The sequence below is a fragment of the Xenopus tropicalis genome, chromosome 9 (assembly GCF_000004195.4).
Source record: "Xenopus tropicalis strain Nigerian chromosome 9, UCB_Xtro_10.0, whole genome shotgun sequence".
Taxonomy (NCBI): domain Eukaryota; kingdom Metazoa; phylum Chordata; class Amphibia; order Anura; family Pipidae; genus Xenopus; species Xenopus tropicalis.
The window spans coordinates 49,318,137-49,336,849 of NC_030685.2; the positions used below are offsets into that span (position 1 = coordinate 49,318,137).

At 35.7% G+C, this 18,713-nt stretch overlaps 2 protein-coding genes across 2 annotated transcripts in view; one reads left to right on the forward strand and one right to left on the reverse strand.

The window, feature by feature from the left end:
• Window positions 1–15,726, forward strand: part of c2orf80 (Chromosome 2 Open Reading Frame 80) — a 30,822-nt gene extending 15,096 nt beyond the window's left edge. Inside the window, exons 7-9 of the mRNA XM_018097637.2 lie at window positions 8,918–9,005; window positions 12,936–13,069; window positions 15,631–15,726. Coding sequence (XP_017953126.1) covers window positions 8,918–9,005; window positions 12,936–13,069; window positions 15,631–15,672 — 264 coding nt within the window. The 3' untranslated portion in view covers window positions 15,673–15,726. The remainder of the gene's footprint in view (window positions 1–8,917; window positions 9,006–12,935; window positions 13,070–15,630) is intronic.
• On the reverse strand, window positions 295–5,813 carry cryga.1 (crystallin gamma a gene 1). The gene is made up of 3 exons (XM_002937110.3): window positions 5,773–5,813; window positions 1,828–2,070; window positions 295–649 (listed from the first exon to the last, which is right to left on the reverse strand). Exons 1-3 carry the CDS (start codon window positions 5,779–5,781, stop codon window positions 374–376), a joined length of 528 nt encoding a protein of 175 aa, XP_002937156.1. The 5' UTR covers window positions 5,782–5,813; the 3' UTR covers window positions 295–373.
• Window positions 15,727–18,713: the final 2,987 nt, after the last annotated feature.

The following is an 18,713-nucleotide window of genomic DNA, read 5'->3' on the forward strand; positions in this document are numbered from 1 at the left end:
GCAGATTCATTTAATGCCAGATTTAAAGGAATACTGTCAATAGATCTTCTCTAGAAGAATCCTGCATTGTAATCCATTTTTCAAAAACGCAAACAGATTTCACATTGGTCTAGCTATATTCTTCGTTCCCCAGGGTGCTACAGCTGATAAACTTCAGTCACGCTTTAGCAGTGTAATTTAGAATTAGAAAGTACACAATAAAATCTTGACAGAACCCCTTTAAACAATATTTGAATAAAAATAATATGCCACTGTTTTAATAAATAAATAGAGATTGATTCAAAAATAGTTATGAAATAGTTACGAAAAAAGTTTTCTTTAACAGTGAGATTTTATTTTAAAGCCATTGCATTCATGTTTACAGCTTTTTGACTTAATAAGATTCTCTGACACGTCTGAAGGAGCCAATTCTTGCATTCATGGCTCCCCAGTCACTGTATCGCCTGTACTCTCCTGGTCTCAGGTAGTACTGACGCCCCCTGTAATTGGGCTGTTCATAGAATATCCAGTGGCCATCATAAATATTGCAAGAATAAATGTCATGGTAATTAAAACGCTCATGGACAGATGGGCAGTCATCGGTGAACTCCATGCTGTCTCCTCTAAAATCTTCTCTCTCATAGATTTTTATTCTGTATGATCCTCGTTGCTGGATGATAAAAAAAAAATAAAATCAGTTTTTATAATTAAAGTTGCTTTAAACGGTTGAACATTATTCTGTACTATTAAACTGCTAAGCTCTAACACCATCGGAATCCTTAATCCCCAATGCAAATTGCAAGTGAGAATTAGGGATTCTGAGAAAAGTTTTGCATAAATGCTCATTATTATTTTACAGCTTGGATAGATATATGAAGTACTAATAAGCATTTACATTAAAATTAAGTTAGACATAAATATTTTAAAACAATTTGCTATTGGTATTTATTTTATTTTTTACTTGTGCTTCAACTGTCTGCCTTTTTATTCTGCCTCTCTCTAGCCTGAGGTTAAACATTTCAGGTGGTTGCGAGCATTAGAAATTATAATTATAATTATAATAATTTATTTTTTATTATTCATCTTTCATGCTGTCATTCTGTCAATGACTTGGTTGCTAGGGTCACTGGGACCAAACCAAGTAACAAGTTTGGACTGCAAACTGAAGAGGTGGTGAAAAAATAGTTAACTCAAACTCACAAAGAGTAAAATATAGACTAACAATAATCGTTGAATATCAGAGCAACAATTATCTTAGAATATCAGTCTATATCAAGCACATTTTTCAATTAAATGGCAACTCTCCTCTTTAAATTTTCAGCACATTTCTAAAAGCTAAGCAGAATTTATAAGGGTGCTCTATAAACTCTATTAGTGATTGTTCATTTCCACACCAGGAAATCAGGTATCAATAGGTTTTATTAATTATTAATAAGCTGCTTTTTATGCCTTTTAGGATACCTGATTTGTTTAGATGTAGCTCTTTCAATTCGCAACACATGATTATTTGGATATTACTATACACAAAAGCAAAAATCAAATTATCTATCTAATAGTCAATAAATTTAATGTATACTGCTGATATTTTGTGGTGCAGCTTAAGCCAGCCTTAAAACTGAAAGCCACAAGCTGATTCACGTTTTTTGAAAAAAGAAGATAAAAAACATAATAATATTATCTGGTAATTTTTCCATAAAATACACTTTTCTTTGTATTTTTTTTTTTTTTTTTTAAGTGGCAGCCTTTCTTTAAAAAAGGAGCAAACCTGCTTTAAATAGTCAAATATAAAACATAAAATGGTAAGGGTTTCCTGCAAACAAACTTATCTTCAGAGCAGAAAGGCTATACCTGAGGAATTATACGGCAAGATCTGATGGAGTCATTGAAGCCACACCACTGCTGAAAGTCCGGGTATTCTCCTCTCTTCAGAAAATACTGATGTCCTGAATAATTGGGCTGTTCATAGAGCATCCAGTTTCCATTTTCTACCCTGATAGAGTTACATCGGTTGAAAAAGGAGAGCAAGTCTAAACTGTCAGAACTGCACTCATAGGAGCGCCCCTGAAAGTTTCTATCTTCGTAGAAGATAATCTGAGTGTCAGAAATAAAAAGTAATTAAAATTCAAGCTATACACTTGAAATGTGTGATTCATTCTGCATAAAACAACATTTCTAAAACCCCACTTTGACTTCTTAATGTAGTCATTAACTCACTTGTAGAATTTTTTTATAATTAAACAATTGTTTAATTTAAAAAGAAAGCCTCATATACACATATATTAAAGGCCAATACAAACCCAAATCAGAATCAGTCTTCCTACCATATCAGTTTGCATGTGCATGTTATTTTTTCTTTTTTTTTGCTTCCGAAATTTCTTTTTTTTAAAAAATACTTGGGGTTACTTAACTTCCCTAATCCACCTACTCTCCAAGTGCTCTGTCACCAAATCCACAAATGTCCACTTGCTCATGACAAACAGGCTGCACAAATGCTGTATTGCCCAAGCTAAACATTTGAGTTGTGTTGGAAAGCGAAATTTGGATTGTAGTTAATGATAGTCAAAATGCCTGCCAGAGACCTGATTTCCAAAGCTTTTGGAAATGCCTGCATGCCTGGGAAACATGGGGAAATTAAGATAGACTAGCATAAACTTTCCATCCATAGTAAGTTTTATATAACTCAGACAGGGCTAAATGGCTAAATATGAAATATATCTTCACCTAAGTATAATGGATGCTTATATCTTTTTCACAACTCCACCAATACTGTTTGTCAGTAATACATTGAAAATTGCTAATCCATGCTGAAATCAGACAGCTAGAGCAGGTGAAATCTGTCAGTGACTTACAGCATGTGTTGTTTGCAGCTAGAAAAAAAATGTTTGGTTTAGGAATGTTCACATGAATTGTTAAATATATAAACAGCTATAAGGAAAAGACAAAGCCTGTTTGTAAAACACCCACTTATGGGTTTTTATAATAACAAGAACTCCTTTTTAAAGGAATAATGCACAAAATACATTTTAGTCTTGACATAACTGAAGTTGGTGTAATGACATAATTAAGTTTTCTGGTATAGGGGCTGGTATAGGAAATAAAAGAAGAATCCAAGGTTTTTTTTTTTACATAAGTGCAATAAATAAGTAGCATAAACCCAATTAATTTTGTAATGGCAAAAAACTTCCAGTGTGCACAAGTATGCATTCTTATTAAAGTCAAACCCTACCAAATTGCTTTAATATTAATATAAAGTTTTCTGTCATTCACATATACTGTATCTGTGGAAATTCCCATACACAGGAATAATATTATATATTTCTTAATGCCTATACAGTTGCTTTGTGGCTAAGAGCATATCTCTGCTGTTTATTATGAGCCATTTTAGGCCCAGAGAACCCCTTACTATGTAGACTTACATACAATAAATCTAATTTCAAAAGCATCTAAAAATGTAATCCTTATTGAAAATAGCAGCTTTATCTAAAATGTAAATTGTGAACTTGATGGAACTTTATAAATACAGGTATGAGACCTGTTATCCAGAATGCTCGGGACCTGGGGTTTTCCGGATTAGGGATCTTTCTGTAATTTGGATCTCCATAACTTAAAGAATAAGTAAACCTTTTTTTTCTATTAATAAAATTACTCTAAACAGCTTCCCAGAATTGCCTACCTTTGTCCCTCTGTTTTTTCTGACCTGGTTCCTCAGTTACAAGCTGATTGATTCCTCTCCTTTCTTGTTCAGAGTGAAGCCCCGCCCCCACTTCCTGTTCAGGTCTCTCATCAAGAAAAAAACCCTGCAAATGCACAGACAGGCTCCTGCTGCCTCCAGGCATGTGCAGAAGGCTCTCCACTTCGACTACAGGTAGTCGATGTAATGAGAGACCTGAACAGGAAGTAGGGGCGGAGCTTCACTCTAAGGAGAGGAATCGAGCAGCTTGTAACTGAGGAACCAGGTCAGAAAGAACAGAGGGACAAAGGTAGGCAATTCTGGGAAGCTGTTTAGAGTAATGTTAATAGAAAAAAAAAAGGTTTACTTATTCTTTAAGTGGGCTAAAAATAATGTAACTATTGAATAAACCCATTAGGCTTGTTTTGCCTCCAATAAGGATTATTTATATCTTAGTTGGGATCATGTACAAGGTACTGTTTTATTATTACAGAGAAAAAGGAAATCATTTTTAAAAATTAGAATTATTTTCTTATTATGCAGTCTATGGGAGATGGTCTTTCTGTAATTTGGACTTTCTGGATAACGGATTTCCAGATAAGGGATCCCATACCTGTATTTGGTTATCGCACTCCAAATAGTCTAACTCTTAACAAAACAGAAACTACTACAAATATATTAATTTTGATAGAGCTTTTTCTAAGGAAATAACAAAATAGGTATAACAAATTACTTTTTCTGAAATGATCTAGTCTTGCCCTGTAAAATATTTTAATTTTGTGATTAGGTGGAGCCTACTGCTCTTCAGAATTTGTTGTGGTAATGAAATGTGTGGTTTAAGAGGACCACATCTATGGGGCACATTTACTAACCCACGAACGGGCCGAATGCGTCCGATTGCGTTTTTTTCGCAATGATCGGTATTTTGCGATTTTTTCGGAAAAATGTCATGACTTTTTCGTTACTAATACGATTTGTGTGAAAAAACGCGAGTTTTTCGTAGCCATTCCGAAAGTTGCGCAAAATCTGGCGATTTTTCGTAGTGTTAAAACTTGCGCAAAAAGTTGAGTTTTTTTCGTAGCGTTAAAACTTAAAAGGTGCGACGTTTCGCGCAAGTTTTAACGCTACGAAAAAATCGCCAGATTGTGCGCAACTTTCGGAATGGCTACGAAAAACTCGCGTTTTTACGCAAAAATCGTATTGGTAACGAAAAATTCGTAAAGAATCCGAAAAAATCGCAAAACATACGAAAAAATCGCAAAATACCGATCATTACGAAAAAAACGCAATCGGACTCATTTCGACCCGTTCGTGGGTAAGTAAATCAGCCCCTAAGTGTAAAAGCACAAAGGGGTATTTTTAAGCATTGCATTTTTTGATAGGCTGAAAACTAAGAATTTGGTTCAAAATACAGTTGAATCTCTGTAGTTTAGCAGGATTCAGATTTAGCCAAATCCTTAGTGCCCAACAAAAATGCATGTAATTAACACTGAACAGCTACAGGCTGCGACATTCAGATGAATCCAAAAATTATGGGTTCAGTGAATCCCTTCTGAATTGAACAGACTATTTCTTTTTAATAGAATTCTTTATTTTGCATAGTGAACAATCAGCCTGTGTGCAGTGTAAGCCATTGATTTGGCCTGTTAAATTAAAGACAAAATTGCATGAAATAAGGTATCTTAAATGTCTTAAATAATAAATAATGTAGGGAAACGTAGTAGCACAGCATGGTTTTAACCAGATAACATGCATATTTAAAAGAAAAAAATAATATAGATGTCTTTAAGTGGAGTAGTAATAGTAATAATAATTTATACATATGAGAGGGACTAAATACCACCAAAAACAAGCATTTTTATGTGTAGTTTATGTGCGGAGTATTATGCAGTCTGCCATTGCTTATTCTAATGCCATCTGCGTGGAATTAAGGTGGTACATTATACATATTCATAATTCTGCAGTAACAATATCTTTTAAATGTGACAAATTATTTTCACATTCTCAAACTTGGTACTAAATAATGTAACTTTGATACACCTATGATGTACATCTTTATGCCTGCAGTATATTACCCCCTGATTATTAAACACAAACTCGTAATTAATTCTGTGACACATTACCTTTCCCATCTTAGCTGTTCAGCTTTTAGCAGATCTTTTTGTGAACAATGTTTAGGATCTTTGGGATCTCTTATATACTGTTCTTTGAGACCAAGGGGGGGGGGGGCAGAAAAAGTAGCTGACTTAGCAATAGAGGCATAAACAATTCAGTGACACAGACTGTCACACATTATTGGAGAATTTTCTTTCTACTTTTCACGCTAGGCAGGCAAAATCCGCTTGGTAGCATTATCAAAACAATAGGAGAATGTCAAGCATCGTATATAATGTCAGCAGATTTGGTTTGTACATGTGAATAGCAATTTGTTTGCAATGAAAGCATGTTTTCTGCTTAAAGGAAAACTATACCCCCAAACAATGTAGGTCTCAACAAAAATATATTGCATAAACAAGCTCATATGTAAAACCCTGCTTCATGTAAATAAACCATTTTCATAAAAATATACTATTTAGTAGTATGTGCTATTAGGTAATCGTAATAGAAATAATAGGATTTTCTAATAGAAAAATTGCCATTTTAAGAATTAAGGGCCTCTTCCTAGGACCATAGGATTCATGGTGCACACAAACAAGCCAAGGCACACAAACATGCTAGGCCACTGATATACAGTATATATATATATTCCAGTTTGGCTAGATTCTTTAATAGGTCACTTAACATAATATAAACTAGGTTTTCTTTCTGGGAGTATAGTTTTCCTTTAAACTATTAATGCCTTGCACTATAAATTAACATACATGTAGCTAATCTTAAAGTAGCCCAATGACCCGTAGGGAAACGTAGGGAAGCAGGGGCATGACGTAGACGTAGGGCTGACGTAGCCACTCCCATTTTTTATGTGATTGGTTGCTTTGTATTGGGTATAAATAGTTGGAACCGTTCCCGCTCTTCATCCATTTTAGGCAGCATAGTAAAACGCCCACCCTCCCTCCCTATAGAGGTGGAGGTAACGAGTGGTGTTGGCGGGGTGATTGAGTTGGGGGAAAACAATGGTTGGGTTAGGAAGGGAGTTTGAGAATTGTTTGGGGCATGCCTGGAACCTCAGGGGTAAGTAAGTGGAGCAGGAGGTGAGTTTTGTTGGGTGGGGGTTCCGGGCCGGAAGGGCAGCTGGCAGCGCCAGTTGCGCTGCGCAGTTATTTTGGCTTGTTATGGTGTATGTTTATTCAAAGTTGGTTGTTTGTTATACAAACATTTGTTTTGTGTTCATGAGATATTTTGTATATCATTTTGTTCTTTATGATATGTTTTAAATTAAAACTTTGATTGTTGTTAATAAAATGTTCTGCGGCTATTTTTATCCCAAGAATTGGTGTCCGTGTGTTTATTGGGATTGGTAAGTAAAAGAGGAAAAGGGGTTAAGGTTGGGAGAAAGGCGGGTCAGGATCCGACGTTGCTCACGTCAAGGCCTGCATACAACAGTAATTTAAAATAAAGGACTAAATTCTGCAAGTCCAAATTTTTTTAATAATCAGATTTTTTAAAAATAATCTTCTGAAATTTGTTTTGTATTCATCTAATTACTAGAACATTTTGTACATTTTTACATCCTTTTATTAAGTGTCCTGTAATATTAATAGCCATAGGCTTGCATATTAATATATACAGTACATACAGGGTGTTCAAGCTTGTTTTGGTATAGGCCCCCTTTGTGTCCCAATATATATTCAAGCTCCCCTTTATGTATCTGTAACTAGTGATGAGCGAATCTCTCCTGTTTCACTTCGCCATAAAATTTGTGAAATGGCGAAAAAATTGTGAAATGCATTTGTTGCGCAATTTTTTTTGTCGCCCGCATCTTTTTTTTGCCGTCCGTGTCTATTTTCTGTCGCTCGTGTCTATTTTTTTGTCGCCCACACTTTTTTGATGCGCGACAAAAAAAAATTCAGCGCGACAAAATTTTCCGCTGCGAATTTTCACAGAAGTTTTGCGAAACAATTCACCAATGGCGAAATGTGGAAATTCGTTGTGAATCCATGCCTGGTGAAAAAATTCGCTCATCCCTATTTGTAACTCAAATTTTACAGACACCTGATATGAGATGTATATGATACATACTTTAATTGACCGTCAGTCTGGATTTGTTTAAACATGTAGGGCAGCAAGCACACCCCAGATTTCACAGTTAGTACTCAGGTTGTGCCCCCAAACATACATATATATATGTTACTGTTTGTTTTATAATAATGTTTGGAGCTTATTAACTTATGTTTATTAACTTATTTGTTTTAGACCTACTTGCATTTTCTGTATTATTATATGTTTGTTACTGATGGAATCTTGGATAGTATGCACATAATGCCTTTCCTTAACTAACAGGGAAGATGCCAGTTCAGTTATTTATATACATATTCTTTTAAGCTAGCTGTTATTAAATGTGTGCCTGGTGCTGTGCGGCTAAATTATATTAATAGAAAAATGAATATGCTAATTTTCAACAGTATCAGAACCACTACTTTTATAGTGAAGGAGGAATTTATAATGCAATGGATTGGGCTATTCTTTTACCAAAATGATAGTCTTTTTGCACACCTTAATGTAAATCATGACATGAATACATAAATATGATCTATAGATTTTATAAAGTGGAGCCACCTGTGAGTATATAGGGATGTTTTGAGAAATTTAATTTTGGAATTATATTGTCAATTCTGCACCCACAACTTTTTTGAAACTCTAAGGGAGAGATTTATCAAGACGATTTTTGGCGATTTTTTCACGCTTGCGCAACTTTTTCGTACGCCCGCGCACCTTTTTTATACACTTGCGCGAAAAATTCGGAAAGGTTCTGCCACTGTTTACAATCGATATTATCGTGACTAATACGATTTTTTCGTAAGCATTTTCGTGATATTTGCGATCTTCAGAAATTATCGTATCCAATCCGAATTTTTCCCATTCGGGATTCGAACTCGTGTTTTAATGAAAGACTGACCCTTCTTCTTTTATATAGATATTGCCTTTTTATACTAGTATTTAAATAATTGTTTGCAGTCATACAGTTGAGAAACCTATGGCATCTGTTTAGTGTGTTGATACTGCTTCTTAAACATTTTGTCATTTTTAATTATCTTATAGTTTAATCAGCCATTTATTAACATTTATTGTGGTGCGGGTCTATTATAATCATATACTATTTGATTTTAGAATCTCTGGACACAGCCCTTTAATCTTTCCTTACATCCATTTGCCATGCTAACTGCTCCGAAAGCTGCAGAACATGCTTGGAAGCATCGTAAGTACACCAAGATAAAGAGTACAACGAATATAAAGAATTCAAATGAATGATTTTGCTAATTTACAACACTGCAAGAAAACTGTTTATATGTCTCAAATTGCTCAAAAAGATCTATAATGATCATTTACATTGTAATATAACAACTAGTTCAAACTTTTGGTCTAAATGAAACCTGCCTCACTGCTAGCTTATTTAGAGGTAGGCAAAAAACCCTTCTAAGGCCTCTCCCGTTTGCCTCAGTGGGGAAAGAATTCCTTCCTGACCCCAAGATGGCAATCGGAACAGTCCCTTCCAGCACAAATGCTTCAGGGACTGTACCATTTAAAATTTTATTCTTGAATCAACTATTGTATTTTTTTAGTGCATTGGCCTGAGTCTGAACTTTCAGAAAGAGCCAGTGCTACACATTAGAACTGCTTTCAGGTAACCTATTGTTTTTCCTACTCCATGTAACTGGAGGAGTCCCAAGCCAGACTTGGATTTCTCACTATTGAGTGCTATTCTGATATCTACTGGGAGCTGATTTCTTGCTACCTTCCCATTGTTCTGCTGATTGGCTGCTGGGAGGGGGTGATATCACTCCAACTTGCAGCTCAGCAGTAAAGTGTGACTGAAGTTTATCAGAGCACAGCTCACATAATTTGGGAACCCTGGGAAATGAAGAATATGGCTAGCCCCATGTGAAATCTGTTTGCATTTTTGAAAAATGGATTTCAATGCAGGATTCTGCTTGGGAAGCTCTATTAACTGATTCATATTATCACTGTAAAAACCTTTTTCAAATAGCATGATCAAGCCTTCTTTCTTTAAATCTCCATAGATGCCTTTGTGTCTACTAAAAGGTAGTGACAAGTGAATCTGTCCCGTTTCGCTTCGTTGAAAAATTAGCTAAAGTGCTGAAAAATTTCTGAAACACGAAAAATCAGCAAAATGGGACTGCTGTGTGACTTTTTTGATGCTTGTGACTTTTTTGATCCACTTTTTAACATGAGTGCAACTTATTTGGCACAGCACAACTTATTTGACGTGACTGCAACTTTTATGACACAACCGCAACTTATTTGTTGCTGTGAATTTTTACATCAGTTTCACGAAACATTTTTTGCCAATGCCAAAAGCGTAATTTCTCACCAAAGGGCCTACTAGTAAATAAAGCATCAGAGAGTTCAATGTATGGCCCCCCTATATAGTTAGCAGATGAGGTCTTAGCACTGCCCCTTCTTTGCCCCTTCTAATACAGCTCAAAACTCCTTGCAGCTGCTCACTGGCATTGCTTGCTACAGCCAAGTTTTTACCCCTAGCTCTTTTTCTATCATGGATTCATCTAACACAGTCCCATTTACTTGCATATTTTAGCATCCCATCTGCTGACCTTAGTTTAGAAAGTAGTAATTTATGCAGCACAGAATTTTAAGCTTTTACAGCATCCAAGCAGCTCACATATACTTCAACCTCCAAGTTCTTACTTGCCTCATCATAAAAAGCGATAAAGATTTGTTTGACATGATCTGTCCTTCATAAAGCCACACTGGCTATCACCTATAATTCTTCCATTCTCCAGAACATAATCCTTAGTGTGATCTCTCAACAAACAAAAGTGGGTTTGAGAACATTTAAAAAATGGCCTGGCTAACCTATACTAATGTCTTTAAGTACTTGAGGGTGTATTGCATCAGGTCCTGTTGCCTTCTTCACATTAAGTTTGAGTAAATATTTAAATGTCATGCTCTTTGTCAGGCATTGACTTGATAGTGCTAAGCCACCTGTGTCCTTACCTAATGGCTTTGTTGTATTCACTAAGGAAAAATGGTGTAATGTATGACCTAATTCTTTCCATTTTTAATAGAGCCACACTCTCAACCTGCATGTTTTACTGTTACTATCCTTACAAAAACTTAAGGAAAAAGTGTTTGCCTACAAAACAAAGATTTTTTTTTAATCAAAAAAACTCAACAGATTTGTGCTTAAAAATGTAAAAAATACTCTAAGGTAGAGCAATCGCATTCTACTTGTCATTTTCAACTACCCATTTTCAGAAAAACTTGAATAACCAAGTTTTGTGAATTTTCCGCCAAAGCGAAACGGGACAGATTTGCTCATCACTACTTTGCTGCAATGCACTCCTCAATTTCTATCTTTGCCTTCCGGATTGCTGTTTTACAACACTTGTTATAGTTTCTGCCCTCTCTGACTTAAATTTCTTTAACGCTTTCCTTTTTTTCCCTATTTACCTTTGCCTCCAAACTAAGCCACATAGGGTGATTCTTAAAGGAGAAAGAAAGGTAAAAACTAAGTAAGCTTTATCAGAAAGGTCTATGTAAATACAGCCATAAGCACTTACAGTAATGCTGCACTGACTTCTCTGAAAAAAGGTATCTGTGTCTGTAATTCATGTGCCAGAGACACGCAGCTCTCTGCTGTCTCCTCTCTCCCCTCCATCAAGAATGCTAAGAACTCACTCCCCCCCTTAGGAATGTGGATCTGAGACAATCAGCAGGAAGCTGACTCATAGTCTAACTAACTGAGCATGTACACTTGGTCTGGGTGTCTGTGCAGGAGCAAGGCATTATGGGAACTTTCTTTAGACAGCTCAGCGTTTTTTCTGCCTGTTTGGCTTCTGATCTTCTGAACAGGAGAAATATAGGGGAGACTTAAGGGCACTGTTTAGACAACTGCAGGTATGCCTGCAGCTTGAGATTAACCCTTTACTTGCCTTTCCTTCTCCTTTAATATACTTCTTAATGGAATTGAGAACAGCAATGATTTAATATAATGACAAACATTTCTGTTTTGTGTTTTTAGCAGAAAACATAATGGCCAAATCTATGCTCTGAAGCACTGTACTTAAGGAGTTAAGGGTCTTTGTTGCCCCTGTGTATATTTGTTTTTTTAACCAAACATCAAAACAACATACAAAAAATAATTAAAAACAGTTTAAAATAGAAAGGAAAATCATAGAAGTCCTATACTGTACCAGAGTCCTTCAAGTTCTGGAGGCAAGGGGAAACCAATGGGATGAACTTCAAATCAAAATGGGTCCTCCAAAGTAAATCCAAAGTGTAGTCAGAAGAGCTGACTATTTATTCCAGTTTGCAGGGGCATCAGGTAACTGGACACTACCCCCGTCCTCAGGAATGCAAGGGGTGTCACCATTAACAGGACACAGTGTGCGTTTTATGACCTCCTGAGTATATGGACTGGATCAATAATATAATTGGTTAACCCTTACAGGCCTGCATCATGACACTTCCTCCTTAATATTTGCTTTTAATTCCTGCTTAACGAACAGACACACCCCTCGTCCAAAATGTTAGGCACCCCCAAGTGACTTTAATTGCTTACCTTTTACCCTGGGCCGGTGCCCCTGTTAGGAGAGAACCGCACCAGCCCGGGGTACCTGCGAGCATTTCCTCTTCCTTTAATATTCTAATAAAGGAATGATCTTAAAGGCCTTATTAACAGTACTGAAATTAGGAGGATTGTTTTCTAATTACACAATAATGTACAAATAAAGAAAGATAGTCTAGCAGCTAGAGATATAGCTAGAGGAATTGCAATTATGGTTGCATAATTCAAGTATTAAGAATAGCAAGGATGCTGTTATTGTTGCGCTTCTTACAAATTCTTGTAAATTAATATCTATGCAAGTGCATGTATTTTCAAAAACAGGCATCTTTAATTACAAAGTTATGATCATAAAATTGGCAAGCCACCATAATACGTCAAGATAAACCCCATATGGTGGTCCATAAGTATTTCTTCATAGACAGGCACTGTCAATAATTTGTTTTTTGAAGTTAACATGTATACACTGTTTATAAACTAATTTTACTGTGTAATTGCTAGTTTTACCTCCTTCTGAGTACAGCCAAAATATTTATTAAGTGGGGTGTTACATGATATTTTTATTTTATTTTTACATGGTAGGTGCAAAATTGCAAAAGTCCAGTCATCAAAATGCTGGCTGTTCCACAAGGCTTCATAACTTAGACACTCATGAAAAAGAGAAAATAGAAACCCATGATGAAGAGGTGCACTTGACTGAGGACCCCCTGGAAACAGTAAGTGTGTAGAAATAAATCATTTTGCTTCTGGAATAGAAATGATTGCATCATCCTTAACGTGTCAGTTTAAACAGATATCCGCAGTCTATGTAACTGTTATTGATTTGTATATATTCTGTTTTAAATTGTGACTTCTTTTCTGTTACTTATTTAAACTATGCTAATTGTAGGCAGCATGTTAATGTATACCAATATAAACTTCTGTGCTTCTAAAAAATGTGTTTATTTCAATACGTTAAAAATACTAACATCCCTATGTGGATAAACTATCCACAGTTTTTAACAGATTGAAACAAACAATTTTTTAAATGATATTCTTTGCGTAGCAAAGAAGTTTATATTTACTATATGTATTACCCTCTTTTGGTCACTAGGGGGTATCTGATATCTACTCTATATACATTGCTTACTTAAAACAAAAACTCAGTTTCTATTTTTTCTAAGCAATGACTAAATATATTGTTATATAACTAGTTAAATGATTAAAGTTATATATGTAGATATGCATGCCTATATGAAGATTACTTAATCTCTTTAAAAACAAATTTAAACATGCAATTTATAGCTTGAAAAGTGATTGTAGTGAGACATGAGACTGACAATGTATCCTCTAAGATATGCACACCCCCGATTTTGAGAATACTCTGCAATACCTAGCACTCTTCTTTTTTTAAACCTAAGGTAACATAGTAACTTGACTAGAATAAGCACAAAAAAAACAGTGCCTTTGTATACACACACCAGGAGCCTCTCAGTGTATACAAAGGCTTGTGCTTATTCTACATTGCCTGATGAAGCAGGAAATGCCTGCGAAACGCGTTGCAATATTGTTGTGAATAAACTATTACTGAAAATTACCACTTTTGTTGGTGTCTGCCTGGAGGAGGTAAGCTTACTACTACTTCTTCTGAATTACCCATTGGGTTTTTAAGTGTTTTTAGCTAATTTTATCCTTTTGGCGCCTCTGTTTTGTCTTATCACTATGGCACAGATAATAGCTCTGAGATAATTACCTTAAAGTCATTGCCCTCAGTTTGTCACCTAGCTTTTTAAAATCATTTTGATTTCCCCCTCCTCTAACTTTGTTATTGGTACCTATATGTATATATAAGTTTTTCCCCAGCCCTCTGAATAATGTTTACTCATTCTACAACATGCAAAAGCCTAGCACCAGGCATATAGTTTGGCATATAGTTTGGCATATGCGAGGTCCTTGCGACAGATTAGCCTATCCACATTCCTAATAATAGAATCCCATATTACTGTAACCTGCCTTACCTTCCTATCACTCCTCTCCCACCTGTATTTGAGGTGCTGCCCCCCCCCCCCCCCACCCAGAGTGCCCTTAGAGCCAGCCTGTTCCATACATGCTAGTTCAGAGTTGTCCTCCCAACACATTGTGGTTCCCATGGAGATTTAGTATTTATTCTAAACCATCAACCTTACTGCACGCACAAACAGATAGTGAAGGTTCTACCATATCTAGAAAATATACTGGCCTTTGTGCCTTTCTTTACAGTTAATAACATTGGAATAACATTGGAATCAGGTATCATTGCTACCAACCAGGTGGAAACTATAGCCATATTTGGCAAACGGTCTTAAGTTCAGGAAGTTTTGTTGTTGCCTCTTCAGAGTGCCTGAAATCTCCAACACATTCCAAATTCAGATTGTATCAGGTTAACAGATTTGTGGAATTTGTAAATGAATTAATAAAACTGATGCACAGTAGAGTACAAAGGCATAACTTTCACAAAACTGGAGTAAAGCATTGCATGCTGAAATTTATGCAGCCCAGGGAGTCATAAACGTGTGTTTCAAAGGGGCAGTATACCGTCTTGTTTAATATGAGTTCAATTAATATCTTGTGCATGAACATTTTTTGCTAATTATTGAAAAAAAATGGTTTTGTTATTTCTTAAGCTAAACAGGGCAAACAGGGAAAATTAATTAGATTTCCATTGAACAAAGAATCCCCTTGCAGTCACAGTCACAACATAGGATGAAGGGATGGGTTTGTATACTGGTATCTAGTGCACCTTGATAATGATTTAATATTTTACATAACAACCACTTTAGAGGAAAATATTAGGTTTCAAAACATTTCCAGGTTTAAGGTTACACTATGGAAACACACTTTTTCTGATTTACTCTTTACCCACCAGCAGGGAGGAGGTTAAGACACTTAACTTTGTTACAGTGTATTCATTTCACATTTGAAAATGTATTTCTTTGTGTCTTCTATCCAACATATTGGGGAATCTCATGGTCAGGTGTATCTTATAGTCTGGAATGTATTTTTTACTTATTTCTGAGCGAAGTATAAATATTTATAACAAACAAAGTTAAGTTATATTTTAAACATTTTGGATATAATTAACATATGTTTAAAAATGCCTTCCATGATGTAACAACCGCTACACCACTAACATACCACTATTCAGATCTATAATCACTGCAGCTATATAAAATCATTCAGTGTTTCTAAGAAACATTTGGGTTCATAGACCCCAAATAATTAAAAAAAATATAGTAAATGTTGTTGTTTTTTTTTATAGGAGGAAAAATTAGAAGATTCTTCATCTGAATTTACATCATAGAGACTATTTACTGTAAACAATAAACCATTTTACCTCCTTAAAAATAGAACACAATAGATGCAAAGACTGCCTTTTTGTTTGCTGTGTACTTTACTTGCAACTGTCAATGTGTCTACGATTTAAGAGAAATCTTAGATGTGTATTGCAGATTTATTTTTATGCAAATATATTGTTAGTTCAGATGTTTTTGTGTTATAATGAAAATGTTCAGCATTAATATAAATAATATTGTGACAATGTAATTGTTATAGAATTGTAAAGAGTATTGCTCTTTATTATTGTATGATTTAGATGGGTAGTTGGCACACAGCGGTACTATTATTATTTGGAAAGCAACAATATATTCCATACCACTCTAACATAAAAGGGTATATACAATTAACATACAACAATTACATGCAAAGAAGCAAAAACTGATATCCATTACAAGAGGTATTATGGATACTAGACAAACTAGGGCTTATTTATCTAAGGGTGATTTGCTAATCTGCCAAAATATGCCACCTTTATGCAAAAATGCACTCAGTTTATAAATGGTCTACTGCACACACCCATTATAAATATATTTATAGGATTGTAACCCTTTCTTGGCACACTTTGCAGAAATTTTGTTACACTCTACTTTGGGCTGTATTTAAAGGAGAAGGAAAGTCATTTTGGCTTTTTCCTGCCAATAGATTCACCACATTAGTGCCACCTAGAACACTATATTTATTCTGCAGAAAGCATTGCCATACCTGAGTAAAGAGCCCTAGAAAATTCGGTCACACAAAAGATTGTTCCAATCGGCCACTAACGTTCAGGACTGAAATGACAGATATGAAGGTACTGAAGGCAGATTTTGCTCAGGCGCCTTCTATGGTGCCCGATCAAAATCTTTTAACCAGCGAGTCGATCGATATCAGCATCCTCCTGCGATATCGGTCGCCTCGCTGACTTGCCATACACACACCAAATATCGTACGAAACAAGGTTTTGTACGATATTATTGGTGTATGTATGGCCAACTTTACTCTGTTTGCTTAAGACAGCAGCTGCCATTTTAAATAGCAACAACATCAAGGTGACCACTGCTTGTTTTTTCTGTATGTATTTTGTGGTTACAGCCTCATTGCACCCCCTGCCTAATGGTTTAAAATTTACTGGTGAGCACAACTTTTCCCATTTTGCTACAGTTTATAAATGGGCTTGATATCCTCTAGTGTGGTGTAATGTGAGGGATCAATATACACCAGATACCTGATTTTTCCAAGAATGTAACTTCAAATTTATCACATTGTGAACTAGCAATTCTCTAATGCCTTTCATTTTATTTAGATGATGTTTTTATGCCACAGTTTGCCTTTCTTGCAAATTGTTTTTGACTGTTTTCTAAAGGTGAACCTATCTTGCAAGGAATTAGCTGCTTTGAGTTATCCCCACAAATGGGATATACATTATAAGCCCACATGGTTATCTATGTCCCAGCATGGGGCTGTTTTATTAACATGTACAGGTATAGGACCCATTATCCAGAATGCTCGGGACCAAGGGTATTCCGGATAAGGGGTCTTTCCATAATTTGGATCTCCATACCTTAAGTCTACTAAAAAATTAATAAAACATTAATTAAACCCAATAGGATTGTTTTGCATCCAATAAGGATTATTTATATCTTAGTTGGGATCAATTACAAGGTTCTGTTTTATTTCTACATAAAAAAAGGAAATCAGTTTTAAAATTCTGAATTATTTGCTTATAATAGAGTCTATGGGAGATGGGCTTTCCGTAATTCGGAGCTTTCTGGATAATGGATTTCCGGATAAGGGGTCCGATACCTGTACAAGTATTTTCTGAAACCTTGAATAGTTGGATTTTATTAAAGAAAAAATTGCAAAATTTCACCAGGAAAAAACTTAGCAAGTAAAACTGGCGAGTCTCTGTAGGAGTCTATAGAAACTGTTGATTATAACTTACAATTGTCTTTTGCAGTACTGCCTAAAAAACACATGAAAGGATGTATAGTATCTCAGGGGGGCCTGGGCCTCAGGGTCTGCTTCCTCTATAGCCGCTCTTGGAGTTATTTTTATGCTTAATTTTGCAGAGGACACACATAATTTTGGCGTGCCTGTAAGAGCAAGCGGAGAGGGACGGTGGCTAGGTACCCATGTGTGCTGGGCCCCTCCAAAGATATTTTTGCAGGGGGGGGGTACGAGCTTTTCTGTATGTCACTGATGACTCTATATCAAACTACACTGCCCTATGGATCAAACCTTATATAACAAAGTTCTACCCTCATTAAAACTTTGATGGAAAAAAGATTTCTACTGCTGATTGAATCTCGTTTCCTACTGCTGATTGAATCTTGTTTTTTAAACTTTATTTTTTACCAAAGAAAAAAGTTACTTATAAGTCTTTGTGTAAAATGTTTCTTTTGTGTCTTTAGAAAAAATATATTTTAAGTGTAACTACAAATTAATTCAAGCATACTTAGAAAGCTTATGATGGGAAACATTATATTTATAGTTTTTCTAGTTGCCCTCAGGAAATAACCCATAAAGAGTAAGATCACAAAGTGATCAGTGGGCACAGTGACCAACTTACAGTTTTCCCTACAGTCTGTTGAGCGTGAAACCATTTTCATTGAAGCACTTGCATCGAAATGTGCTCCTTGCACTTCCGTATAGTTGCAATCAGCGTCACTCAGTGAGCGCTTACTATTCCTGTTGACACATGGAAACCCTGGAACTACCACCACATCCTGATCAGGCGGTAGCTCCAGGGTTCCCCCAGCTGCATCAATAGGCGTGAAGAGAATATGTCACTCACATGCTGAACACCGGCCATGGTGCAAGTCAGACTTAAAAAATATTCAACACTTCTGATTTGCAAAGTAGTGTGTATGTAGTTATGTATATTTTACTGAATGGCAAAACTGCTGTAGGTGCAGCACAATTGTGTCAAGAGAATCGCCAGATTGCTTCTGCATTGATGCCAGAATTCTGGGACTAAATGCTGCATTGTGGGAAAAATATGGTGATTTTGCACAAAATTGGACTTGA